This window comes from Baudoinia panamericana (genome assembly GCF_000338955.1).
Source record: "Baudoinia panamericana UAMH 10762 unplaced genomic scaffold BAUCOscaffold_6, whole genome shotgun sequence".
Lineage (NCBI taxonomy): Eukaryota > Fungi > Ascomycota > Dothideomycetes > Mycosphaerellales > Teratosphaeriaceae > Baudoinia > Baudoinia panamericana.
Window position 1 is genome coordinate 468,595 of NW_006911262.1, and position 26,944 is coordinate 495,538.

The 26,944-nt window shown below is 53.9% G+C and overlaps 11 protein-coding genes across 11 annotated transcripts; 6 read left to right on the forward strand and 5 right to left on the reverse strand.

Annotated features, from left to right (window-relative positions):
• The first annotated feature begins 99 nt into the window (after positions 1-99).
• Positions 100-1,332, forward strand: BAUCODRAFT_472464 (uncharacterized protein). The gene is made up of 2 exons (XM_007678279.1): positions 100-273; positions 328-1,332. Exons 1-2 carry the CDS (start codon positions 237-239, stop codon positions 1,044-1,046), a joined length of 756 nt encoding a protein of 251 aa, XP_007676469.1. The 5' UTR covers positions 100-236; the 3' UTR covers positions 1,047-1,332.
• Positions 1,278-4,230, reverse strand: BAUCODRAFT_33693 (uncharacterized protein). The gene is made up of 2 exons (XM_007677874.1): positions 1,673-4,230; positions 1,278-1,604 (listed from the first exon to the last, which is right to left on the reverse strand). The coding sequence occupies exons 1-2, from the start codon at positions 3,803-3,805 to the stop codon at positions 1,416-1,418; spliced, it is 2,322 nt and encodes a 773-aa protein (XP_007676064.1). The 5' UTR covers positions 3,806-4,230; the 3' UTR covers positions 1,278-1,415.
• Positions 4,231-4,708: 478 nt separating this feature from the next.
• On the reverse strand, positions 4,709-7,606 carry BAUCODRAFT_69765 (uncharacterized protein; the record flags this gene model as incomplete). Its single annotated transcript, XM_007678076.1, has 2 exons — positions 4,709-7,444; positions 7,505-7,606. The coding sequence occupies 2 exons, from the start codon at positions 7,604-7,606 to the stop codon at positions 4,709-4,711; spliced, it is 2,838 nt and encodes a 945-aa protein (XP_007676266.1).
• A 703-nt stretch (positions 7,607-8,309) lies between these two features.
• On the reverse strand, positions 8,310-8,810 carry BAUCODRAFT_24159 (uncharacterized protein; the record flags this gene model as incomplete). Its single annotated transcript, XM_007677798.1, has 1 exon — positions 8,310-8,810. One exon carries the CDS (start codon positions 8,808-8,810, stop codon positions 8,310-8,312), a length of 501 nt encoding a protein of 166 aa, XP_007675988.1.
• A 365-nt stretch (positions 8,811-9,175) lies between these two features.
• On the reverse strand, positions 9,176-9,976 carry BAUCODRAFT_122372 (uncharacterized protein; the record flags this gene model as incomplete). The annotated part of the gene is made up of 2 exons (XM_007678280.1): positions 9,176-9,879; positions 9,907-9,976. The coding sequence occupies 2 exons, from the start codon at positions 9,974-9,976 to the stop codon at positions 9,176-9,178; spliced, it is 774 nt and encodes a 257-aa protein (XP_007676470.1).
• A 26-nt stretch (positions 9,977-10,002) lies between these two features.
• BAUCODRAFT_107940 (uncharacterized protein) lies at positions 10,003-11,205 on the forward strand (the record flags this gene model as incomplete). Its single annotated transcript, XM_007678281.1, has 2 exons — positions 10,003-10,421; positions 10,484-11,205. Exons 1-2 carry the CDS (start codon positions 10,217-10,219, stop codon positions 11,203-11,205), a joined length of 927 nt encoding a protein of 308 aa, XP_007676471.1. The 5' UTR covers positions 10,003-10,216.
• Positions 11,206-11,502: 297 nt separating this feature from the next.
• On the forward strand, positions 11,503-15,589 carry BAUCODRAFT_33696 (uncharacterized protein). The gene is made up of 2 exons (XM_007677875.1): positions 11,503-14,868; positions 14,922-15,589. The coding sequence occupies exons 1-2, from the start codon at positions 11,548-11,550 to the stop codon at positions 15,525-15,527; spliced, it is 3,927 nt and encodes a 1,308-aa protein (XP_007676065.1). The 5' UTR covers positions 11,503-11,547; the 3' UTR covers positions 15,528-15,589.
• Positions 15,590-15,723: 134 nt separating this feature from the next.
• Positions 15,724-17,916, forward strand: BAUCODRAFT_33697 (uncharacterized protein). The gene is made up of 5 exons (XM_007677876.1): positions 15,724-16,301; positions 16,360-16,774; positions 16,847-17,115; positions 17,180-17,587; positions 17,661-17,916. Exons 1-5 carry the CDS (start codon positions 16,124-16,126, stop codon positions 17,720-17,722), a joined length of 1,332 nt encoding a protein of 443 aa, XP_007676066.1. The 5' UTR covers positions 15,724-16,123; the 3' UTR covers positions 17,723-17,916.
• A 478-nt stretch (positions 17,917-18,394) lies between these two features.
• On the reverse strand, positions 18,395-19,748 carry BAUCODRAFT_69717 (uncharacterized protein; the record flags this gene model as incomplete). Its single annotated transcript, XM_007678073.1, has 6 exons — positions 18,395-18,476; positions 18,536-19,155; positions 19,205-19,348; positions 19,403-19,532; positions 19,585-19,632; positions 19,693-19,748. The coding sequence occupies 6 exons, from the start codon at positions 19,746-19,748 to the stop codon at positions 18,395-18,397; spliced, it is 1,080 nt and encodes a 359-aa protein (XP_007676263.1).
• Positions 19,749-21,753: 2,005 nt separating this feature from the next.
• On the forward strand, positions 21,754-23,019 carry BAUCODRAFT_70713 (uncharacterized protein; the record flags this gene model as incomplete). Its single annotated transcript, XM_007678139.1, has 4 exons — positions 21,754-21,880; positions 21,974-22,448; positions 22,500-22,868; positions 22,920-23,019. The coding sequence occupies 4 exons, from the start codon at positions 21,754-21,756 to the stop codon at positions 23,017-23,019; spliced, it is 1,071 nt and encodes a 356-aa protein (XP_007676329.1).
• Positions 23,020-23,880: 861 nt separating this feature from the next.
• BAUCODRAFT_472520 (glycosyltransferase family 2 protein) lies at positions 23,881-26,944 on the forward strand. Its single transcript, XM_007678282.1, has 2 exons — positions 23,881-24,496; positions 24,571-26,944. Exons 1-2 carry the CDS (start codon positions 24,113-24,115, stop codon positions 26,806-26,808), a joined length of 2,622 nt encoding a protein of 873 aa, XP_007676472.1. The 5' UTR covers positions 23,881-24,112; the 3' UTR covers positions 26,809-26,944.

Sequence of the window (26,944 nt, forward strand, 5' to 3'; positions counted from 1 at the left end):
CTGGACGAGATCTACAACTTCATGGCTGTGTTCTTTGAGCAAAGTGAAGCATATGTCCGCCAAGTATAGCGATGCCGGAGGCATTGGATAGATATACCAATAGCTCTAACTGTGTTAGACGAAGATGTGTAGGCCAAGTGCACTACTCTATTCATATCAACTTCCTCGTCAACTTCCACTATTGTACTCGCGTTTCCTTTCGTACCCGTGTACGACCCTCTACTTAAGAAACAGATATGGAACCTGACAAAGTCATCGTGCTCATCACTGGCGGTACGCCTCTAGGTGTTTTGTGTCTTGCCGATCCGGACTAACAGCCCCATCCAGCGAATACCGGCATAGGTTTCGAACTCGCCGCGCAACTTGCAGCCAAGGGAACGTACTTCGTCTACCTGACCGCCCGCTCCGTAGAGGAAGGCCAAGCAGCGTGGGAGAGGCTCAGATCTTGGAACTACCCCGGCGGATCTGCCTTCATCCAGCTGGACGTAACAAGCGATGACTCCATCCACGCCGCCGCAGCCGCAGTCGAACAGCAAACCGGCCGCCTCGACATCCTAGTCAACAATGCCGCCATCGGTCGTAAATCCCCAGAGAACCTGCGCGAGCAAATGCAAGCTTGCTTCGACGCCAACGCCACCGGCCCGCTGATCCTGGGCGATGCCTTTGCGGACTTGCTCAAGAAGAGCACACATCCGCTGAGACGCATCGTCAACGTTTCCAGCGGCGCCGGCTCGATCGGACGGATGATTGATACGACCCGTCAGCGGCCGACGCACTATGGTAGAACGGTGGCGTATAGCGCCAGTAAAGCCGCTTTTAATATGGTTGCTGCTGTGCACAAGAACGAGTTCGCTTCGTCAGGTGTTAAGGTGTTGGTTTACAATCCCGGATTTACTGTTTCGGAGTTGGGCGAGTTCAACACGGTCGCAAATGGCGCGATGCCGGTTGATGCGAGTGTCAAGTTGTTGGTAGATGTGGTTGAGGGTGGCCGAGACAGCGAAGAGAATTTATTTCTGAGCGGTGCCACTGGCACGTACCCGTGGTAGATAGCACAGGGAGAAATCAGTCGGCAGACGATATCTCATCACTTTCCAAGAAGGCGTGGCAAGCTAGGATTAGGCAGGAAGACAGGATGGCGCACTTGGCAGAGCCAGACTGTGCGAAGTGCAAATGACGGTCCTTCAAAGATCTGGTTCAGTGGTTCTCGCAATCTACCAGCTCGTATGGGCGCCTTTGCAACCTAAATGCTACCCATAATTCGCCCATACGGTGTCAATCCAGCCGTGACTACTATGCCGCAGCATCCCGTCAACGCCTACGCCTTGCTAAAGCCCCACATACAGCCGCCGCCACCTAGTCAGTACCATGTACCGCATCCCATCGTACCTCATGCTCACATATGAAGCTTCAGCTGCTTACGCCAAGTAGCCAAGCTCGTCGCCCTCCAAACGCTCAAGGTACTCCTTCTCGATCAGCACGTCGATGCACTTCTTGATGTCGGCAATCTTCGGGCTGAATCGGTTTTTGATTTGATTGATGGTCTCACTGACGAGCTGGTTGTGCTTCATGGTTTTCCGCGACTTCATTATGCGGACAATCGCGGACTGCAGTGCACACGTCAGCGTATCCACCCGACATACATGAGTGTTAGCGAGTAGGAAATGATACGTACCTGCATAAGCATCTTTCGATCTTCCTCGATGGTCTTATGTGTATCCTCCGCCTCCTGCTTCTGCTCCGCCTTGATCGCCATGTTGAGATTGACCTTGAGCTTCTTGTTCTTGAAGCCGTGGTTGAGAGTGTAGGATGTACCCGACTGGGTCGGCGCACTCTCCGGGTTGGCCTGGATAACCTTGGCCTTGAGCATGATGCCCAGCGAAGGATCGAGCGTCTCCTTCTGCAGCATGGTCGTGCTCGCCATGTCGTCGTAGCTGACCTCCTCCGAGTCGTTGAACAGGAGAAGGATGGCCATTTGATACGTCGAGACCTGGAAGGTGTACGGCACCTTGTTCATCTTGATATAATTTGCGCGAATCTCACCCTTGCACAGATGCCACAGCCACGTCAGCTTGCGCCCGCCGTGCTTGCTGTTGTAGAAGTTCTGGAAGCGCTCGTATGTCTTGACGATGGTTGGTGGCGGAACAAACGGGGTGGTCGCGGGCTGCAAGGGCCAGAAACCGGTGCCGAGGATTTGGTAGTAAGCGTCGACGCCTTCTTTGCGGTCTTCTCGATCGAATGTTTGCTCACACCAGTCTTCGTATGCGGCGTTGAGATCCTTGGAGGTCTGCATGTCCTGGAACATGCGCTGAAGCTTATTGGTGTACTCAAAGCCGGATGCATCTTTGAGCTTGGAGATCATGGACGTCTCCGCATCGGCGTTGGCGGATGTGCCGTTGACGAGACGCTTGGCAAGGTTGCGGGAGTAGAACTTTTGGAAGACATCCTTGTCCTCGATGTACTTGAAGATAGTCATGACTTGATTCAGCAGCTTCTCCATGTCATCCTCCTCAGTAGCTTTCGTGGAGCGCTTGAGGACGTTGTCCGCATGCTTGGCCAGCATCTCCGGCGAGCGAGCTGAGTTCTTCTTGCAGACCTCATTGCGGTTGACGTACTCACGGCAAGCGTTGTCAAGCGAGCGCACGAACTCCGACTCGCCAGCGAATGCTGAATGCACCAGGGCAGCATACTGCGTGTGGACCTCCAGCAGCGCGTCAACGTAAGCCTTCGGATCCAGATTCTCGCCCTGCTGAGCCACTTTTTCTACTGCAAGCAGGCCGGCTCGCCGCACATGAGCCTCGAAGCGCGTACGAAGTGGGTCCAAGCCTTCCGGAATGCGTGCCAGCAGCTTGTACATCCTTGCCATGTCTTCCTCGCGGTCATTGTCAAGCAGGATCTGGAACTCATCACGCATAAGCTGGCAGTGCTTGGCGATAAGCGCAGTCTCGCATGCTTTCATCAGTGGGTGCATGATTTCCGCAAGCAAGTAGAGCGGCACACGGTCCTTCTCCTCGTCCAGACGACGCTCGGCCTTCTTCATGTAGTCGACCACGGAATTCTCAGCGAGGAAGACCTCCGACTCCCGCTCGTAGTACTTGGTGGTTGCGTCTATGAACGGCTTCTCGAAATACTGACGGTAGACGTCGTGACTGCTCTTGGTGCTATCCGACTCATCGATGCCGAGCGCGACGAATGAGTCGACCACCAGCTTGATCTTTTGCTGCTCGATCGTCTCGCCATTACGCTGCTTCTCCACCTGGCGCAGAACCGCGTCCATGACTGCATTTTGTGTGCTGCCGAACATGTCCTCTTTCCACCGCACCAGATGCAATGTGTAGACATCGTAAATGTCCTTCTTGCCCTCGTCCATCTCCCGTTTCACCCAGTGGCGGTTGAGGTAGCGGAAGAGGTGGTTGTTGTAGATGCCGCCTTCCGTATACCTCTTCCACTCGTCGTTATAGTATGTGAGAAGTGCCTCATCGGTGTGCTTGACCATCTCGGCATGGACATGGGCGAGGTGGTTCTTGAGGTAGTTGTTAAGGCGGTGATACAGATCCTCGCCCAGTAGGTGCGCGCCTCGGTGATTCGAATTGAGGTTGTTCTGCTGTGGCCCGACGGCCTTCTGCGCTGTACAGAAGTTATGGATAATGGTGTATAGTGACATGTACGTCTTAAGGTCGACGCCCTCCTTCAGACTGTACATGATGCGCTCGACGCCCCACTCGAGGAAGGTCCAGGTGGTGTTGATGTCATCTTTGTTCGTGGGCATCGGCGGCGGCTGAGCCGAGATGGCTTTTGCCTTCGACATGGTGGTGGTGATGGTGTTTGACGTCGAGTCGGTGAATGATGTGGTTGTGATAGAGGTACGCGCCGAGCTTTCAGTTCAGGCTTCGCGCCTTCCGCCGCTGCCTCTACCGCGCCTCACCGCGCCGCCTGGAGGTACCGTGACCTGCACTCAGAGGTGTTCGAGTCCTCCGTAATAGTGAGATGGTGGATGACTGTTCGCTGAAGCAGAGGTTGCACGGTGGCGAGTTGATCTGCTGGGATGAGGGTTAGGAGTGGAAGTTCTTAAAGCAGTGAAGTGATTGTGAAGCTGTTGGCGGCGAATGTGAAAGATGTTTCGCAGAAGGTGTTGTGCTCAGTTGAACAAGTGATGGTGAGGCTTCGATAGGCTGCAGCTGCAGGGACCGTTACGCCGGCGTGACCATGAATGCCGACACTGGCACGTGAGCTCGTCATTTAGAGTTTGAGCTGTGAAGACATATTGCGTCTTCACCTGAGACAACAGCGCCATTAGGCAATCAAGGTTCAAATTCGGTCTTAGTGAGGCACGGTTGAAATAGTAAGTACCGAGAAGGTTCACCACGGCGAAGCTTTGGCTTGCATCACGCTGCTATGCATACTGAAGCAACATCTCTTATGTCCCTGATACCTTGGAGAAGTGTCTCCATAGCTTTCCACACCGTGGTCCATGCAGCCCGCCCTGATCCCATGCCACCGCTTCAGGCACTGACCTTCAAGGTCAGACCTCCCTAACGCCACGCCGAGATCCAATTGCTGCCGCCTAGTGCGGACAGATGCTACGCTAACTACGCTGGACTACATAGATTCTTGTTCCCTCCATAACGCTAAGATCATATCATGTACACATCGTCATTATTCGATCCCACCTCTAGACTTCAGCGGCAGCAAACAGTCTTCATGTCTGCCCCTAGAAGACGTAAAGCTGCCGGAGCGCGTGCTCTTGCGGCGGCGGGAGGTTGTGTAGGAAGCCGTCGAAGCCGTCGCCAATGAGACTTTTGTACTCACGGAGCACGCGCTCGAAGTTGTCGTGTGGACCTTCGGACTGCATGCCTGTGAGGAAGACGCCAGGTGCGTTCGCCATCTCCACGAAGAAATCAAGCAAGCACTGCTCCATCGCCTTTGGGTTGTCGAGCACGACGCTTGAGAAGCCTTTGTAGGCGTGCCCTTTCTCGTCCGTCCAGCTGACCTTCTGCATGGCGTTCAGGAAGGGACCTGCAAAGTTGGCGAGGTGCGGAGCGAGCTGTTGGTGAGAAGCGATGCCGAGGCGACCAAGGGCAATGGCGGCGTTCTCGTTCAGCGACTCCGGTACGTCGTTGCTGAACATGATAACAGCCAGCTTGGTCAGCAGTCGGTCGACATAGGGTGCCATGCCTTCCTTGTGTCGCATCGCGATCTCACCACAAGACCAACAAGCGTTGTTAATCACTCGAAAGCCGGTCTCGGGGTCCTTGGCCGCTTCGCCCAGCTCGAGCTGCTGCAGTAGGATCTCCATAATGGTCGGCATATACTGCTGTAATTGTTGAAAGATGTAGATAGCGCAGTCTCCGAGCAAAGCGTACGCAGACTGCCTGACATCGTTGTTGGCATCCTTCATGCAGTACGCAAGCAACTCGAACATGTTTGGCTGCGCTGTCCTTGCCAGCTCCGTGCTATATGGCTCATCAAGGGCCTGAATGATACTGCTTAACAAGTCTAGGCTGGTGACCAGGAAGTCCTTGTCTGGGGTGTCCAGGTACATTTCCTCGGCGCCGCGCACACTCTCCTCGAGGTTGTTCTGTATTATGCGAATGCAGCGCGTCCAGAAGGGCTTGGCGAAAGGGGTGAAATGAGACCCCAGCGCAGTTGCTACGAATGAAAGGCACTCAAGCAGCGGAAACATTTCGCGTGATTCATCCCGCACCTTTTCCCACCGCCCGACCAGCGCGGTCATCAGTAATGGGACAAGCTCCGGTTTCGCGAGCTCTGGACTCGCATATTCTGCGAGAGTCTGCACGCAGTCGTACAGAACGTACATGTTCTTGTCCTTGTAGCGCTCAAAGCAGCGCACAAACTGTTGCACGATGATGCCAGCGTACGGTGACAGCTCTGTTCTCGCCTCTTCTTCCAGGGTGGCAAAGGCAGATGCTGCGGATTCCTGCACTTTCTTATTGCCGTCCAGCATACGCTTAAGGATGCCGTCCATCATAGGCTCGAAGTACTCCTGTTTATTGTCGAGCCGTGACGCCCAGCCCGCAAAGCGACTCAGCGCCCAGCAAGTGATTTGTCGCACAACCGGCTGCTGATCGCTGAGGAGCGTGATCATGTATGGGACCAGCTTGGGCAGGTGAGGCTGAATGCTGTCCATACAGCCCGGGCCGATTGCGCCAAGTGCTAGTACCGCTGCTTCTCTGTTCTGCCAGTCTCTGTGGGCCATGTTTTCCGTAAGCCATGGAAGCGTAACCTCGAATACTGCGCCGCCGAAGTGCGATGCAAGGCTATCCAATGCAGCTGCTGAGCACTTTCGAAGGTTCCATTCGTCCTCCGGGTCAATATCAAGCTCATCGTCTTCTTCAATCTCACCTTCGCTAAGCTCATCATCGTCTTCGTAAGCGTAGCCGTTGACTGCTGGCTTCGCTTGCGCCTGTCCGTTAGTGGCGGATGGCGCTGTGGAAGCGGCGGCCACAGATCGTGAAGTCTTTGAGGTGGCAAACTGCGGTTTTATGTCCTTCTCCTCGTCCTCTACTTCAGCGTCCTCTTCAGCTTCGGCTTCAATCTTGACTTGGTCGTCCTCGCTGTAAATCATACAGTCGAGTAAGACCGGTACGATTCTGCTAAGATAAGGGCCAAGTGCATCACGGATCGCAGGCTGATTGCTTGCTTCGAAGAAGAACTCTGCCGCATCTAGGGCAAGTTCCTCGTTTTGAACGTCCTTCTGCTGGTTGAGGGTGTAGTCCACTACACCGTTGATATATGGTACAAGAGCCGTTGGCATGCCGTCTGCAAGTAGCGCGAACGAACGGCACACGAACCTCCGTACGTCTTCATTACTGTCAGTTGACAAGCGGACGATTTGCGGGAGGATATTGTCGATGTTGTCTCGCACAGTCAGTGCAATTGGCTCGGTGAGAAAGACGTTGAGTGCAGAGAGCGCTCTTGATCGTAGTCTGGCGGTGGGGTTGGCAGTAAGGTCGAGAAGCTTTGGGAGGAGATAAGCAAGTGGTCGTCCTTGGTTAGCGTATTCCTTGTCTAGAGCACGCTTGTTGTCTTCGCAGATCTTGAACAGCGCACCCAGAGCGCCGTCCTGAGCCTCGGTCGTCGATTGGCCGCTTTCGTTCGCTACCGTAGAAAGAAGGTCCGGGAGAAGCTGCGGCCAGTCCATTACTCCACCCTGTCGTACGACCTCTGTAATCACATTGCCGACGTAGTTGCGGATCTGTGCGTTGCCGTCATTCAAGCCGACTAGTATCGTAGACTTGAGGTATGCTTGGCTGGACTCGGGTATTGAACGGTACGATGACTTTACGCTGTTCTTGAGCATGATTGCAGCAGCACTGCGCGCTGCATGGTACGCATTAGGCGAGAAACCACCAGGTGGCGATGGAGTCACACAGAGGTACGCCAGATAATTTAGGATATCAGGAGAAGACTTCGCTTGCCGCAGCATCTATAGACGTGTCAGCCCATCTTGGTACGTTTTATCGGCTTCGTAAGCGCAATGACCCACCTGCTCGGCAGTCCGCTGCGCCTGAACATCATGGCCACTTAACGAATCCCGCAAGTACTGCGACAACTGGACGAGCTGCTCCGGCTGTGGCTGCCAAGCCATGGTTGAGCAGTGGGTAAACGTGAGGTAGAGTGCGGTATCCTGCAGCGGTTGTGTACAATAAGACGAAAAGGATGTAGCAGAACGGTGGCGATCAGTTACGTGAGCAGCTTATACTGGCTATGATGTCTATGAAACAAGAAGAGGTCAGCCATCTGACCATGTAGCCCGCTGAGACTTGCGCCGGTGAAGGCTATGTAGCTTGACTGACTAGGCGGAATGTGACCAGACTCTTCCGACTCCGTGAAGTTATCTTCACCTGTCCGGCTCTTGCCCTTTCCGTGAAATCTACACCCACCATTCCAGCACCATTTCTCGAGAGTCGCCGTGGCGCACTTTCGCTTTCCGAGGTATTCAGGCACGGACAATGTGCTATAATGTGGAAGGTGACACAAGCAAGACACGAGACTTGCGCAATTCGATGGTGCTGCTTGACAAGGGATGGAAGCGTGGTGCAATGTCGTTGTTGTGCGCTGCGAACAATGGTGGTTACGACTGTGTGTGCGTTGGTCGCGGGAATGGGAACTTGAAAGTTCTGGCTGACAGCAGCCACGAGCGTTTTAGCCACACTTCACTTCACTCGAGCTTTGATTTTTCCTACATGTACTTGCGCTACGAAGCGGAGTCGCACCACGTCCAGAACCCTCTAGGACTATCCGCTCGAAGGCGCATTCCGAGAGTCTACACACGTCCTGATCGAGCGTTCTTACGGGTGACTCGCTTGCTGCTGCGCAATAACCATGAAAACAGCAGACTCTCCTGCAAAGCAGAGACAAGGATTTTTCTTACGGAAGGCCAATAGACCTTTTGTCATTAGGGCCTCTGTTACGTGCTGCCGCATTTTGCTTTGCACGTGTCCACCATCGATGCAACATGTTTGTATGCTTAACGTTTCCACGGCATTTCTAGAATGAGCTCCGGTCAGCCAGCACTGTAGCTGACGACTGACGTCTATCGGAGGGTCTGACAAGACGGGCATGCGCGAGAGGCACAAAGCACGCGAAAATGATGGTCCGCGGTGGAACGATGCTGCAGGAACCCACAGCGTGCGGCAGTGGCGTACGGCTTGTGCTGCCGCAGCTGTTGTTGCAATAATGAGCAGATGAGCAAACCATTGATGTTTCCAAGGTACATCCTTATTCCACAGGCTACCGGGAAGTCGAATGGTCTCCACTAGGCACTTCGCCAAACCAGTAATTGCAGCCATGCCAGTTTCTTCCCCGCTTGTAACGACAAGGAGACTGCTCGTCAGCCTCGCCTGTCTGACGTGCCACCGAGTGGCAAGTCTATGTTATCTTTATGTGCGGCGATTGTTCGCCTGACCATCGTTACAGCGCCCGATCACACGTCATTCGGACTCAACGGCCGCTCGCATTGCCGATGGACACAGAGATGCAGCCGCCGGCTCCTCCATCAGGCGGACTGCACCGCCACCTGCTGCAGTCCAGCTATCTCCACGGATGCGGCCAGGGCGAGCCTCTGGAGCGGCGCAACGAATGGGTTGCAATGGACGCATTTGTTCATTAGTAGGCAGATCGCTCGCCTACAGCACTTTACACGGCCTGCTCGACATCACGCCGCCCTCTCCACGGTGAAGAGCACTTGGTTGTCGGTGCTGATGGTAATATGGTCGGCGACGATGTGGTTACTGGTACTGACTTGCCCTCCAATCTCCGTCCGCCAGTCTTCGACGTCCCATTCTAAGCCTTTAGTACTTATCGTCGCGGGGCCATAGAGAGGCAATATACCGATATTCCGGGTGATCAAGCCTTCATCAACAGGCGTGTGGACCCCGGTCGCACCAGTGTTCAACAGCGTGCTCACACTAGCCTCGGAGAAGAACCAAAACCGTACGCGCGGGTGCCGGAGCTTCTGCTCTCGATACAGCTCGTGCAACAGACCGATGCCTTGGTCGACTCGTCCACCAAGGCTACCGGCTACGAGGATAGTCTGTACGGTCGGCATCCGCTCAATCACTTGGTTGATAGCCTTGCCAAAATCTGTGCTGTATTGATCCGTGTCTTGCGTTACTTGGACGCCTATCTGCTCATACCGTTTCCGGACGGTATCGTGCAGGGAATCAAGATCACCGTGGATAAGGTCCGGTGGCATTGCACGCAGACCGTCTATCCATTTGGACTCGCCATACTGTTTCAACAGTAGGTCATAGAGTCGATTGGCTCCGCCGTCTGCGCAAATGCGCAACGACGCATGGTCGTACAGTCTGCGAAAGTATTCAAGATCTGGAATAGGCGAGTTTAGAATGATGAGAGCCACTGTTAGATGCTCTCCTGCTCGCAAACTCCGCGATTCAAGGTAATGTGTAGGCTTCAACTCCTCAATATTATCGCGCAAATTGTCATTGGAAGCCATAGGTTCAGAACCTCCGTCGATGCTACCACGTCTTGGCACTGCTGCAAAGGGTTCGGATGGCAGAGGCTAATCGTTCGCTTGACGCCACTCTGATGCAGGCTCGGCAATGGGAAAACGTGGAGCCGTCATGATTTCGAAGCAGATGCGGAGCTCACCTCCGAGGGCTCCGTCTTTCTGTCGAACTTCCGATCACGACTTCGACAGTCTCCCGTGCTCCTACTCGTTTGCACCGTCACCAAGATGTATCGGCAACCGTCACGGCTCGCACGGTCATTCATAGCAAGTTCGGCCTTCCGGCAAGCTTCAATCGTTAATAAGCGATTCGCAAGCACAGCGTCACGAAGCAACACATGGACATTACGAGGCTCAGCGCTGCGATGGGGTTTGGCAGGCGCAGTCGTGTATTACTATAACACATCGAGTGTCTTCGCCGATGAGCCAGCATGTATGCGACGCAGATGCGACGCAGATCAATATACTTCGTCAGGCAGGGCTGATCGAAGACAGATGCAACGCATGCGCCACCAGAAACGTTACACGAAGCGGAGACATATCCGACCATCGATACCCTAGCCGAGCAGCGCAGGAACCAACCAAAACCACCGAGACCAGCCTCAAGGCCCTCTCAGCCCGAATCAGCAAGCGTTGCTGTCCCTGAACCATCAGGGGCTATTGTAGGTTCACCAGAAGGACTTGAGGAGGAGGCGAGCCAGCAAGGGGCTTTTAACGAAGAGACCGGCGAGATCAACTGGGACTGCCCCTGCTTAGGTGGTATGGCAACGGGTCCATGTGGCGAGCAGTTTAAGGCTGCCTTCAGCTGCTTCGTCTACTCGAAAGATGAGCCGAAAGGTGTGGACTGCATAGAGCATTTCAAGACGATGCAAAATTGCTTCAGGGATCACCCGGACGTATACGGCGCGGAACTAGAAGACGAGGAGGCACCTTCAGCAGATGCACAGGCGTCGCAATCAGAGCCTGCCAAGCCTCAAACCACCCCCGAGACGCCCGCACCCTCAGAGCCGAGCCCGCCGCCATCACTGGCGAACATGAGCTCTCCGCACGGTGGGGGCGAGAAAGTTGCTGTCCACACCGACGCTGCCCCAAGTTCGGACTCGGAGATTGAAGGCAAGCGACAACGTGCAGAAGCTGCAACGAAGCAGGTCGCCGAAGACCATGGACCGCTGTCAGAGAGTAAACAAGCTGTGCCGAAAGCATGGCACGACTCATGATGATGTACCAAAAGCGCTGTATAAGTAATGTAGAATACATTCAGTATACCATCACCTCTACACTCACGTCTAGCCCGGCTGCTGTTGATGTTGCTCCTATCACGAATCCTTCGTTACTCTTCTCTCAATGCTTCACATCTGAAGATGTCACAGCTGTGACATATATCGTACATGAGAGCGCTTGGCGCTGTATTATGTCAGCAGTAAGTTCGCTTGGCATCGATAGGCGTAACTTTCAACGCGGACAGCTTGCGCCAAGTCGCCGCTTCTGAACACTTCCCACCGTGCCTCTGCACTGATTCGCAGCATCACACTGGGTGCGTGAATACAGCGTTCGTCGGTATGGCTTCACGGGTACCGCTGGTCAACAGCCCGCAAATCAAGTCGGCCACTCTTCACAACCCACGGCCACTGTTCCTGCATACGTACATCTGGCCCTTTGCGATTGTCTGGCCAATCTTCTTCAGTGTGTATCTCTCGCCCGAGCTGTACACCAAATACATCAACGGTCAAGAATGGACGACGGTCTTCTCTGGGATGATCATCACCGCGCAAAGTCTAGTGTGGCTGATGACATTCTGGGATGTAAACCTGAAGGCATGGTTCACGGCATCAAAAGCGAGCAGTGTGCGCAGTGCAGGTTTGATCAAGGTGCTGCCGGAGACAAACGCCGGGTCACCTGAGATATGCAAGATCAAGAAGGACAACGTTGGAGGGAAAGAAAACATCAGCTTTTTATTTCAGAAGAGGCGGTTTCTGTATGATGCCGACACGGACAGTTTTGCGCCGTTGTCATTCGCGATGGATGAGGAACCGAAGCCGATGATCAAGGTCTTCCAGCAGTCGAAAGGTCTGCAGAAAAGGTCTGAGATCGAACGAATACAGGAGCATTACGGGTCCAACATCTTCGACATTCCGGTACCTACCTTTGGCGAACTCTTCGCGGAGCATGCGGTAGCACCATTCTTCGTGTTCCAGATCTTCTGTGTTGGGCTCTGGATGCTGGACGAGTACTGGTACTATTCGCTGTTCACGCTCTTCATGCTCATTGTCTTCGAATCGACAGTGGTGTGGCAAAGACAGCGCACTCTGAAAGAGTTCCGCGGAATGAGCATCAAGCCATACGACGTCTACGTGTATCGCGAGAACCAATGGACGGAGACCAAGAGCGATGCTTTGTTGCCAGGCGATCTTGTGTCAGTGGGCCGGACGAGCGACGACAGTGGGGTCGCCTGTGACATGGTCCTCGTCGAAGGCAGCGCGATTGTGAACGAGGCCATGCTATCAGGCGAGAGCACGCCTGTGCTCAAAGACTCCATCCAGCTCCGACCCGCAGATGCACGCATCGAGCCAGAAGGCCTGGACAAGAACGCCTTCCTTTGGGGTGGCACCAAGGTACTCCAGGTACAGCACGGTACAGCGTCCGAAGACGCGCAGGACACCATCCCACAGATCGCATCTGGCGTGTCACCTGCGCCTGACAAAGGTGCATTAGCTGTCGTTATCAAGACTGGCTTCGAAACCAACCAAGGCGCACTTGTCCGAACTATGATCTACTCGACGGAGCGAGTGAGTGCAAACAACGTTGAGGCGCTCTTGTTCATCCTCTTTCTATGCGTTTTCGCCATCGCGGCGTCATGGTACGTTTGGAATGAAGGTGTCAAGCAAGATCGGAAACGTTCGAAGCTACTTCTAGACTGCGTGCTCATTATTACTTCTGTCGTGCCTCCGGAGCTGCCAATGGAATTGAACCTGGCTGTCAACACGAGTTTGGCCGCATTAAGCAAGTTTGCAATTTTCTGCACTGAACCCTTCCGGATACCGTACGCTGGTCGGGTGGATATCGCTTGCTTCGATAAAACTGGTACTCTTACAGGCGAGGACTTGGTGGTTGACGGCATTGCTGGACTACGTCTTGGAGACAAGGAGGCGGAGTCTGAACCCGATGGCGCGCAAACTGAGCTCACTAAGGTTAATGAGACTGGTCTAGAAACAGCGTTGACGCTCGCGACCGCCCACGCCCTTGTCAGGCTTGAAGAAGGTGATGTCGTGGGTGAGCCTATGGAGAAGGCCACACTCGAGTCCCTTGGCTGGTCGCTTGGCAAGAACGACACCCTCTCCGCCAAGCCCAGCGCGGGTAAGGCCCAAGGATCAGAAATTGTTCAAATCAAGCGCCGCTTCCAATTCTCTTCGGCCCTTAAGCGTCAAAGCTCTGTGGCTACGGCTATCGTTACGGACCGCTTGACTGGCAAGAAGGTGGTTAATACGTTTGTGGGAGCTAAGGGTGCACCAGAGACAATACGGAAATACCTTGTCGACGTACCTCCGAAATACGAGGAGACCTACAAGTACTTCAGTAGAAATGGTGCTAGAGTGCTTGCTCTTGCGTACAAATTCATGAAGCAAGGCGATGAGCTCAAGCAGGGTCGCATTAACGACCTCAAGCGGGAAGAGGTAGAGTGCGATCTGCACTTCGCTGGTTTCCTCGTCTTGCAGTGTCCCCTCAAGGATGACGCTATCAAGGCTGTCCAGATGCTCAATGAGAGCAGTCACCGCGTGGTCATGATTACGGGCGACAACCCACTTACGGCGGTCCATGTCGCCAAGCAGGTTGAGATCGTTGACCGAGACGTGCTAATACTGGACGCTCCTGAGCACGATGAGAGCGGCCAAAATCTGGTGTGGCGCAGTGTGGATGACAAGGTCAACATTCGCGTGGATCCTGCGGCAGACCTTGACGCGGATATACTCAAGACGAAGGACATCTGCGTCACGGGCTACGGCTTAGCGAAGTTCAAGGGTCAAAAAGCGCTGCCAACTCTGCTGCGGCATGCTTGGGTATATGCGCGTGTCTCCCCGAAGCAGAAGGAGGAGATCTTGCTTGGCTTGAAGGAGCAGGGCTACACCACGCTTATGGCCGGTGACGGCACAAATGATGTCGGTGCGCTTAAACAAGCACACGTTGGTGTCGCTCTGCTCAACGGCACTAAAGGAGATATGGAGAAGATCGCCAAACACTTCCGGGAAACAAAGATGAAAGAACTCTATGAGAAGCAATGCCAGATGATGGAGCGCTTTAAGCAACCTCATCCGCCCGTGCCCATTCAGGTGGCGCATCTGTACCCGCCTGGGCCAACCAATCCACATTATGAGAAGGCCATGGAGCGGGAGAACAAAGCGAAAGAGGAGCTGGAAGGGAAGAAGGAAGGCGCGCAAATAAATGGCAGTGCCAATGGCTCAATCGAGAAGTACACGCCGCCTCCAGCAGTACAGCAGAGCAATGGGCCCAAAGCGCCGCAGGAGCAACGCCAAGCGAAAACGGAGAACGCCGTCAGTGCCATGGCGCAGAAGATGTCTCTATCTATGATGGAAGAGGAGATGAACGCGGATGAACCACCGACGATCAAGCTCGGTGATGCTTCCGTTGCTGCGCCCTTTACGAGCAAACTCGCCAACGTAATCGCCATCCCCAACATCATCCGACAGGGACGTTGCACGCTCGTCGCCACGATACAGATGTACAAGATCCTGGCGCTCAACTGCCTGATCAGCGCTTACAGTCTGAGTGTGCTGTATTTGGATGGCATCAAGTTCGGAGATGGGCAAGTAACTATCAGCGGCATGCTCATGAGTGTGTGCTTCTTGAGCATCTCCCGTGCAAAGGTATATCAATTCTCCAACTCTATACTACAGTGCATTGCTGATCAGCCTAACAGTCCGTCGAAGAACTTTCCAAAGAGCGCCCACAAAACAACATCTGGAACTGGTATATCATTCCTTCCGTCCTTGGTCAATTCGCCGTGCACATTGCCACCCTCATCTACATCACTGACGTAGTCCACCGCTTCGAGCCCAAGAAAGACCGTAGCCTGATCAACCTCGAAGGTGACTTCGAGCCGTCTCTTCTCAACAGCGCCATCTACCTTCTTCAGCTCATCCAGCAGATCTCCACCTTCGCCATCAACTACCAGGGCCGGCCATTCCGGGAGAGCATTCGCGAGAACAGGGGCATGTACTGGGGTATTGTGTTGGTCACGGCAGTAGCATTCAGCTGCGCGACCGAGTTCATTCCAGAAATCAATGAAAAGTTGAAGCTGGTGCCCTTCAACACGGAGTTCAAGATCACGATGACGGCGACTATGGTACTGGATTATGTGGGCTGTTGGATCGTGGAGAAGGTGTTGAAGACGTTGTTCAGCGATTACCGGCCGAAGGACATTGCGGTCAGAAGGCCAGATCAGCTGGAGCGTGAAAGGCGCCGGAAAGTCAGCGAGCAGGCGAAGTTGCAGATTGAGAAGGAGCTGGCCGCTGGGAAGGCGTAGAAGTGTGTGTACATAGTGTAAGCCACTGGCATGATCAGAACACGCCCACCAATCGTTTCAAGCATTCCGTCTCAGACCATTCGAGCCTAGCCCAGCCGGGCCCCATTTTCATCTCAGGTAGCGGAAGCATATCTCTCTCCTATTTGAAGAAACGGCTTAGGTGTAAGACGTCTCGCATCTTTCGTAGCCTTCAATACCGAAGTACAGCCTGTTGACAGAGGCGCAATAATAGACGTGCTACACATTCATGCCGCCTGCGGCTCAGCGGCAGGATCTCCGTCAAGACAGCCCCACTCTGCTGCACGATCGGCGTCAGGCACGTCACCTGGAACTTTTGAAGCCGGCATTGCTCGCAGAAATGACCTCAACATCGTGAACAGCGTTTGGTAGCCAGGCGGACTTGTACGAATGCTTCTTCTTCCGTCCTTGCCGCAAGACATGTGCCGTGTACGCGTACGGATATGACGGACGGGGATCGCAATGACGCCTAGCTTTTGTGAAGGTGCAAAGAAGGATTGAGTGTGTAAGGACGATCTTCCACTTCTTCGCAATCTTTCTTGTTGTTCCAACACTCTTGCTGCCCCGGTACAGCAAAGATGCATCTTTCCGCCCTTCTCACTGCCTGCTCGCTTGCGGGTGTGGGTTACAGTCAGGTCATTGGCCAAGATACCATCTCCACCGCGGGCCTCATCCAGAACAATGCTACCAGCGCCAACACGAGGCTGCGGTACGATAATGGCACGTACGGTCCGGCCGTAGAGGAAGTACACTATTGTAAGCCTTGGTCGTCCTGGCGCAGCACCAACCCCATTCCGCTGACGTAACGTGCAAGACAACGGTCAATGGCCCATAGGTATTGCTGTGGCCTCCGATGGCCGCATCTTCACGTCCTACACAAGAGGCAGCTACAACTATACGCTTGGCGTGGTGACCAACCTGACCGCCGAGGCACCCTATCCCAACGCAGCGCTCAACCTACCGCCTAGTGCACTGAACACGACATGGAATGGCATCGCTTTTGGATCGGGAAATGCCAGCGCATTCATCAGCGTACAGGCTCTGTACATCACAAGCAACAACAGCAGACGACCAGAGACGCTTTGGGTATTGGACACGGGCCGGCCGACGGTTTACAACGCACAAGGCGATCCATCCATGCCTTATGCTCAGCCAGGCGGACCTAAGCTCGTCGCGATTAGCTTGGCCAACAACAGCATCTACCAGACTTACACTTTCCCTAGTACAGTGTACGCAAATTCCCAGGTAGAAGACTTCTTTGCATTCTGCGTCCATGCTAATACTTCTCAATGCTCATTTAGGCACTATCCGGACTCTTACCTCAACGATTTGAGGTTCGACCTCCGGACCAACATTACCGGAACCAGCGGGAAAGGCATTGCGTATCTTGTCGACAGCTCGAATGAGGGCAGACCTGGATTCATTATGCTCGACCTCGGCACCGGCATTTCATGGCGTCGCCTTACTCAAGATCAATCTGTACTTCGCGGAGGGCAAGATCTGCCGGTCTACCAAGGCCACCCATTGTATCTGAGAATGAAGGGAATGCCGGCACAATGGCAACTTGAAGGTTCGTAATCGGAGAGCATAACACATGCATCCTCCATGAGGCGTCGCTAACCCTTCCCTTGCAGGTCTAGACGGCATCCAGATCTCGCCTGACGGTAATACCGTGTACTATTCACCGCTCTCGCAGAACTACCTGTACAGCGTCCCAACCCTGAACCTGCGGGCGCAAGACACGGACGAGCTTGCAGAGATCAACGCGCATGCCAACGTCTCCAACCATGGCCAGCGCGGGAGCAACGCCAACGGTTTTGAGGGGGATAGTAACGGTTTCATCTACCAGCTAATTCCGGAGCACAACGCTGTGTTTTACTACAACCCACGTGATGGGCAGACGCACCCATTCGTTAGGGACCCACGCATTCTGTGGCCGGACGGTGGAAGCATTGGTGCCGACGGGTATTTGTACCTCAACATTAATCAGCTCCCCTACCAGCCTGATTGGAACAACGGCGTGGATCTGCGACAGCACCCAGGTATGTTATCGTGTTATGTTCGGCCTTGTTTGTTGTCATGCATATTGCTAACGGTTTACTGTTTGTTTTACAGGAGCCATCTTACGGGTCAAGCTGCCCAACAATGGGACAAAGGTTACGAGCTTGTATGCCTAAGGAAGATGAATTCGGTTGGCAATGTACCAGCAGACATAATCTATAGACGTCTAGCAGGGACCAGGCAGGACTCGAAACATGATGACATGTTCAATTGTTGTTGTATCCCTTCCAGATTACCCGTAAATGCTGCAGTTCTAACCGATAACTTGCTGTGTTCGTGTGCAAGTACTTGGGGAACATGCTGTTGTACTTCCACCCACTAACAGACATTAAACTTCGTCTTCCCACTTTCGACGCTGTTGACAGCTAGGTGCAAAATGTGTACGATGCGTCCAGATTCCTAGAATTAGGTAATTCTCAACCCTCATTCTGCATACGGCGAAACTTCGGCGTCGAAAACATCATGAAGTACAAACAACCTTGACACGTTGTGACAGTTTCTTGACAAGGCTAAACGGGAACCGAAGCTCTTACGTTGTTGCGACACTGATCGATGCCCGTAACGAAACTGAGTACAGCTTGCGGCGATCGGCCAACAGCCGGTTTCACGATCCAACAGCAGGAGGGCTTCAACCCAACCCCCAAAAGCCTCGTTCGCGTGTGTGTGTATCTGTGACTTGGTCCATGCCCATTCCGTGCACTGCAGCATGCTGTTGCTGTGCCGCACGTTAACCCGTCTAGCATTTCATACTCCATTGCACCACCCATGACCACTTCGTTTCAGTACGACTACGGTACAGATGCGTTCTGCTCGGCTGCCTGCTCGGCTTGCGCTGAGTCGACGTTATGGAAGTCGAGGATCTCGGAGTACCTACGTTTATCATATTAGCATGTCATGCCGGCACGCGAACACTGTGGTGTATAACGAACATCATGATCTTCCACGTGTCCACGGGTAGATCGGCATCGTTGAAACTCCAGTCGAACTTCTCCTCTGCCTCTGGCTCGTCGGTTGGGTCATGATACGGCGCCAGGTATGGGTCAGCAAGCGCCTCGCCGGCCTTGACACGTTTCCGGGGGTCGAACACCAGCATCCGCTCCAGAAGTTCGATCGCTTGTGGGTCGGCGTTCTTGAACTTGTTCTTAAGTGGCTGCCGTTCGCGCTTCGGTAAACTCTGTACGAATCGTAGTGTGTTCTCTGAACAGATGGTGCTGATGACATCGTCTGGCGGAGTGCCGAGCAACTCGGTGATGATGCTGAACTGGTTCACGTGATCCTTGCCAGGGAAGAGTGGCTTGCCCTCGAGCATCTCCGCGAAGATGCAGCCTGCGCTCCAAATGTCCACCTCCACGTCATACTTCTGCCATGTAAGCATGATTTCTGGCGCTCGGTAGTAGCGGGTTGACACGTAGCCAGTCATCTGCGGGTCCTGGATACGAGCCAGACCGAAGTCGCAGATCTTGAGATCACAGTTCTCGTTGACGAGGATGTTGGAAGGTTTAAGGTCGCGATGCACAACACCCGCTGAGTGGACATACTTCAAGCCTCGCTACGAATCGTTAGTGCCGAGTCTGCATCGTCCTCTCCCGCCCACTTACCAGGATCTGATAGAGAAAGTATTGAATGAACTGCTTCTCAAGAGGCCGCGAAGTGAGCAACCGGTGTAGATCAGTGCCGAGCAGCTCGGTGACCAGGTACATGTCCTCGAGCGGCGAAATGAAGATGTCGCTTAAGCTGATAACCTGCTCAACGCTTCAGCCCAACATTTTCTCACCGCAGTGGCATTAGTAGCGTACGTTCTCATGCTTAAGATGTTTCAGCAGTTTAAGTTCTCGGTATGTCCGCTTTGACAACACCGGGGTGCTGAAAGGCTTCATAATCTTCTTCACAGCAACCGCCTGTCCCGTCAATTGATCTTTGGCCGAGCTGCCATACCATTAGCGTCCCAACGAGACATATACACTGCTCTTCCGCCTACCAGACGAGCCCGAAGGCTCCCATCCCCACGGGTTGTAGGTCGGTGTATCTACGTCCGCTTGTCAGTGCCTTTACACTTTACTCCACACTTCTCCTGCCTTGCCCTCACCTGCTCGTGATTTCGAACGTCGTGCCGAAGATCTGCGCACGCACGAATTCCGCCATCTTGTCGCTGCTCTTCCGCTCGAGTGCAAGCAGCAGTCAGGATGATATCGTTGCTGGCGCAAGCGGTATGGAGGTGTGGCGGTGATGCAGTTATTGCCGCTGGCGGGCGTGGGCGTGCGCTTTGCTGTAGTGGGGCAAGTTTCCGCGGCTTGTGACAGGCGAAACAAGCTTCGTGTTGATTGTCCCTTTCTCACCACAACAACCCAGTCGAAATTGGTTGTGAAGTTGTTCGAGGCGGCCGTGAATTGCTCGACAATGGCGGTGGAAGGGCAATGCCTGCAGAAATGGCCCTGTCAATCTTCTCCTCGGAACCGTCTGTGTGCCGGTCGATCAATACTGCATTCGCAATACCGGAGCTACTACCGCGTAACCGCGCCTCGTGAGTTTCTCGGGCGCGCTCTGAATGCTCCGAAACGTTCCAAATTGCTTTCTAATTGCGTCTAACGCGAGCTGAATACGATGCGCTTCGATAGATCATACAGAATGGGCAGAGTGTAGAACAAGCCGCGGCTGCAATCAACGGAGCAGAAAAGACCTGACTGCGCCGAATCGACGCTTCCGCCGCCTGGCTCACGCTACCGGATGGGATCGAAGATCGTAACGGTGTTTCGCACCAGCCACAGCACGGTCCGTCGTCCAGACCTGGACTCAATCCCGGGTTGCTTCAGGCACTAAGCAGTAACAATTGCACGAGACAAGTTGTAGTTACTGGACATTCTGTTCGAACAGGCTTCATCGGATTGAGCGTCCGAGCCCGAAGCACAGCCTCTAGTCTGCTGGACCCCAAGCCGTCCGCCGCATTCGACAACACCCTGACAGCTCAATTACCCGGACGCTTAACTCGCACTTAGGGAAAGACGCGCCACGTGGCATGCTTGTCAAAGCGCACCAGGTTGGATTGTTTACCGTGTCTCTCGCCGCAAACCTCGACTACTAAAAGCAACCCTTTAGCGCAGACAATGTATTTGCACCTGCCTTATTCGGCTTGTGCCTCTGTCTCCGTGGCTGCCCTAATATGCTGTCCAACGGGCGGGTACCCGCCTGCCTCTTACGAACAATCATCAGGGTTCAATATATGCACGTTAGAACGACACGTTGATCTCAACCGTTGAGATCCGGCAGCTGCGTGGCCGAGACCGATCCACCGTTGTGCTCGTTCAAGCATTGTCAGTGGCTTACACAGCTCTAGAGGTCTGGATGTTGAAAGGGAAGACTGTCTCTCACACTACTTCAACGCTGCCATCCCGCGCATGCGCTGTATGTATGCCAATATGTCCGTTGTAGTTGACCGGACTGATATCAGTAAGTGCCGGGCTTCGCTCATGGTGAGTTCTGTGGGGGTAGATGAACCATTACGACAACGGAAAGACTGTAGCATTCCGTAGGGACCAGAGACTGTGACGAGCGGTACGGCAATCTGAGAACGATCTCTCCACGAGTCAGGTGAGTGGAACGTCTCACACTGCTTGTTAATGTCTGGGTTATTGCACGGCTTGTGCAGGTGAGACCTCCGTCTGTAAGAGTAGTAGCTGAAGGCGTTCCGGTGTCCGGGCCCCTTCGTCACTCGTGGGCTCGAGATCGTCGGCGGATTCCGCCTTGCATTATTGCTTTCCTCCACCTCGGTCGCCCGTGATAGTAGATGTTGTGACTATCGCCGACCCCTCTTTGTCCCAGAGCTGCACGAAAGTACCTCCTCACGCGCTAGACGACGGACTTCAGCTGTCAGTGCCCGCCTGACAACCGAACAAAGCTATTACCTACCCGTGCGAGCAAGAGCAAGCTCCCGTCTCGTGCCGACGCAGCATTCCGGGCCAAATAACTGCTGATACCACAGCCGAACCACGCTCTATCCCTCCCCCGTGCTGGTATCGATACATAGTCTGGGCTCAACACGACCTACACGCCCCTACGCATTATCAGCACCCTTTCATTGCTGGTTTGGTGGCCGCTCACTGCTGGCGAGGTCGCCCGCGCGATCGGCGGCCGTGGATAGCTCTATTGCATGATGGGCGCATGCATGAGCAACGGCACCAATGAGGAAGGAGACCAGAAGAAGCGCAGTCAGATGATAGATCGCACGTTGGAGGAGGATTCGAAGAAGCTGCGGCGAGAATGCAAGATCCTGCTACTAGGTATGATATTCCACCTCGCCGACATCGTCGTGTGCCAGCGAGGTCTGATGTAACGTGTGTGACAAGGCCCATGCTGACTCCATGATCGGACAGGCTCCGGCGAGAGCGGGAAGAGCACGATAGTGAAGCAGATGAAGATCATACACCAAAATGGTTACACGCGCGACGAGCTTGCTCTCTACCGACATACAATCTACAAGAACCTTATCGATTGCGCGAGAGCACTGGTGAGCGCGATGCGACAATTCGGCGTTGAAGTTAATGATGCGCAAAACAAACAACACTGCGACTACATTATGGAGTACGCAGTAGATCCGGACACGCAGCAACCTCTCGATCCCAGAGTAGGCGAAGCGATAGCGAGCGTATGGCAGGACAAGTGCATATCGCAGGTGTTCGAGCACCAGAACGAGTTCTATCTCATGGACTCGGCGCCATACTTCTTCGATGAGGTGAAGAGGATAGCGGCACCGGACTACATACCTACAGAGGCGGATGTCCTGAGAGCTCGCACGAAAACGACCGGTATCTACGAGACGCGGTTTCAGATGAATCAGTTGAGCATACAGTAAGCAGGATTGTCGTGGCCCTGCCACAACGAAGCTAATATGGAGTACAGCATGTTCGATGTCGGCGGGCAACGGAGCGAGCGTAAGAAGTGGATACACTGCTTTGAGAACGTTACTTCGATCATCTTCTGCGTCGCACTGAGCGAGTATGATCAAGTACTACTGGAGGAGAGCAGCCAAAACCGCATGATGGAGTCACTGGTCCTCTTCGACTCCGTCGTGAACTCAAGATGGTTCATGCGGACATCGATCATCCTCTTTCTCAATAAGGTCGACTTGTTTCGCGCGAAGCTGAAAAAGTCGCCTCTGGTCAACTACTTTCCTGACTACCAGGGAGGCGACGATGTCAACCGTGCAGCAAAGTACCTGCTATGGCGGTTCAACCAGGTAAATAGAGCACATCTCAACCTCTACCCTCAGTAAGTCTTACGTTCGCGCTTGGGTTAGCTGACTGTCGCTGACTGGCCCAGCCTCACACAAGCGACCGATACCTCGAATATACGCTTGGTCTTCGCCGCCGTCAAGGAGACGATCCTCCAGAATGCGCTCAAGGACTCTGGCATCTTATAGCACTACAACGCCCAACCATTTCTTCTTATATCTACGCTACCTTACTACTCGCGTAATCTAGCATCTTGCTGTTGGGTAAGCAGGCGTTTGAGGTGCCCTGGGCGCGAATGGCGACTCAGCTGGCTGCGGAAGGTAACGTGCATTGGACGATGTGTACGAAAAGCGGGACTGTCGTTTAGCATGGCGTTTTGATACCATCGTATGGGCTCATCTGCGGACACTGGTGGTCTTTTCGAGGCAGGAGCGGTGGTGTGAATGGGAGTGCCGTGATCGACGGCGCGGGATTCAGCACAATGGAGTGGGTAAGGGGCAACACCCTGCCAGATGCTTGGGGAGGCTTTCGCGCCTGGATACCAGTCGATTCGCCTACAGGCCAGTAATGAGAGATCTCTATCGCAAGGTATCTCCTCAAATTCGGAGCGTGCTTACCGGAAAATCACAAGCACATGAGCCTGATGTATCCGATATCCGGGGTGCTACCCTGCCGACTACATGGACTGGTCGTTCACACATTAACCCCAAACGGCGTTTCTGCTTGAAGCCAAGGTGCGCTAATGCGGTGCGACAGGAAACTGCTCTGGGACGACCATACTCACATCTGAACTCACCCGTCCTCAATCTCAAATAACACTTCACGTCGGCGACCGCAGCACGGCCGATCTGTTAACATTCTCCGCAATGGCTCGCATACCATGTAGAAGCAACGTTCCGCACGTGAATGCACGTGAAGCTAGTGTCGACCAAGTCTTTGCCGATGTATTAGGCAAACATGGCAAGTACCTCCGTCGGGTCAAAGTTTCTACGACCTGCTCTGCTTGACGTGTAGCAACAAACACAGTACACGCAATCAGTCGCTGCACAGTGACAGGCGGCAAGCTGTACCCCGACCACTAACGCAGCAAGCCTTGTTACACCCGAGCAACGCCACCGGGTCAAACTTGCATTCACCGCACCGCAGGCGCGGACTCTGCACGCTTTCGAAGTTGACGTCGAGCAGATCCTACTTCTATGTTGGAAATGTACTTTCAATCACACTGGCCTGAATCATACTAGGGAGCACTCGATCCCACCTGACCCAGGTTGCTCTCCAAGTATGCTGCCAACAGTCGCGCTGCAAGCTTTTACAGCCACGTCCGCTGGAAGACATATCGAAGACGCATGGCCAGTAAAGGATATTGTCTACGTGAGCATCGTCGGCACGGTCATGCTGGCCGCCCTTCTCGAGTGGGTTCTCTGGCTTTTGGCTTTCTTGTACTGCCTGTGCAAAGTTTTCCAGAAGGCAGAAGGGCAACTCAGATGGAGTGTTCGGATCCTGGCCATACTCAACATGATCGTCTTCTTCGCTCTCCGCTGCATCTTCCTCCCAATTATGGTCGTCACCCTGCCGTTACCGTCCCGCATTGTTCGATATTTTCCGGAGAGAATGGTCTCGATCCTGCAACTGTTCGCTTTCTGGGCGTTTGCCGGCCTCTTGACGGTAAGCACAGCGATGTTCAAGCCCAACCCAATCGGTGCAGCCGTAGCTGACACTAAGATTTATTGAAATCTCAGATACCATGGCTGTTTTGCGTTTACCAGCTCATCACACACAATATTGGCCGGACGCGGAGAGTCAAGACGGTGCTCGACGAGTACTCCGCACCAAAGGTTGTTATCATCATGCCATGCTACAATGAGGAACCTGATGTTTTGCTCAGGACCGTCGACTCGATTGTAGACTGCGAGTATCCTCCTTCTTGCATGCACATCTTCCTGTCGTTCGACGGAGACAAGGAGAACGAGCTGTATCTCAACACCATCGAGAAGCTCGGCGTTCCGCTTACACTTGAAACGTACCCAAAGAGCATCGACGTGCAGTACCGCAGTTGTCGCATCACCGTGTCACGCTTTCCGCACGGTGGAAAGCGAAGCTGCCAGAAAAAGACCTTTAAGCTAATAGACCGAGTGTACGCTGAGTATCTGCGACGCAACGACAATCTGTTCCTACTATTCATCGACTCGGACTGTATACTGGACAGGGTCTGCATCCAGAATTTTATGTATGAGATGGACTTGCGCCCGGGTAGTAAGAGAAATATGCTCGCCATGACCGGAGTGATCACATCTACCACTACCAAGAACTCGCTCATCACGCTACTACAGGACATGGAGTATATACATGGCCAGCTGTTCGAGCGATCGGTCGAGTCCGGCTGCGGCGCGGTTACGTGCCTGCCTGGCGCCCTGACAATGTTGCGATTCTCTGCTTTCCGGAAGATGGCTAAGTACTACTTTGCGGACAAAGCTGAGCAGTGCAACGACTTGTTCGACTATGGCAAGTGTCATCTCGGCGAAGACAGGTGGCTCACGCATCTCTTCATGATCGGTGCAAAGGAAAGGTACCAGATACAGATGAACACTGGTGCTTTCTGCAAGACAGAGGCTGTGCAGACATTCAAGAGCCTCCTGAAGCAGCGTCGGCGATGGTTCCTAGGCTTCATCACCAATGAAGTCTGCATGCTGACAGACTACCGTCTCTGGAAGCGCTACCCTTTGCTGCTCATCATCCGCCTCGCGCAGAACACAATTCGGACAACCGCGCTTTTGTTCTTCATCATGGTGATTTCGGTAATCACGACGAATCAGAAGATCACCAACTTGCCCGTAGGCTTCATTGCGGTGTCACTCGGCTTGAATTGGGCGCTGATGATCTTCTTTGCTCTCAAACTTGGCCGGCTGAAAGCTGCGATGTACCCACTAATGTTCGTACTCAACCCTTTCATGAATTGGCTCTATATGGTGTACGGAATATTCACCGCCGGGCAACGGACCTGGGGCGGACCACGAGCGGACGCTGGCAAGGCTGATGAGCACACGACTCCTGCGCAAGTCATTGAACATGCCGAGCAGAACGGTGATGAGCTGAACGTGGTACCGGAGACTTTCAGACCAGCGCTGGGCGCTGCAACGCAGGACGTACCTCAGCGGACGCCGCTGCTGCCCTTCTCGGATGTAGAGGGTAGGTTCACACCAGCAGAAGAGCTGCCTGGCGGATGGTATCAGCAGGTAAACCATTCAGGTCCGCTTCTTCACAAGAGGTCTCCCTGGGCACATGGCGACGAGCCTTACCCTCGACATCGCTTCGCTCGCGATAGTTTCGACTCCACCCACTCAGACGGCTCGGTGTACAGGCCAAAGCCGGTCGAAAGCATCTTTGACGATCCGAAGGATGCACGTATCTACCTCCGTGGCCGGGCCTCGCAGAGACCGCCTGGTGGTGCGCATTTTGAGACGCGCATTGCGCAGATGGCGAACACTCCATATGAGCAGCCAAATGCGATTGGATCGTACAGTCCTGCAGCATCGGACTCGTCCTTGTCGTTGCATTTCGACGTTCCATATCGTGAGCCTGCGCAGCCAGCTTTTCAAACGTACGCCGGGACTAAGGACCCGCAACCGTATCGCAATGGACCATCAGACCCACTGCTCGATCCGCAAGTCAACGATGTACCGGCAGCACCTCTTCCAGTTCATAACGCAAGTCTGCGCCCACCGACTCGGCATGAGAACAGCGAGACCAGGCTTGGCAAAAGCCCGCTGGCCAGAAAGAGCTTCACGCGACTCGCTAGTCCACCACCGGCTAACAACGAGCCTATGAACGCTGCCGAGGTTATAGAGCTCGAGCGACTGGTGGCGGCGCGGTCGTTGCAAGAAACTGAAAGACGAGGACGCTCTCGCGATGACTGGCGGAGACGGCCACGAAAGCTTAGCAAGCAGCGTCGGGCGAGTAGCTCGACGAGCAGGAGGTGACTGGAGACTTATGTGTGCTACAACGTATGCCTGGGCAGGACACGTTGTGAGCGTCTCGCAGGCGGAGACTCTCTAGCATAGCGTTAGCGATCATTCATTGAATTTGGCACATCTTATACTGGAAGCGTGGTCTGAA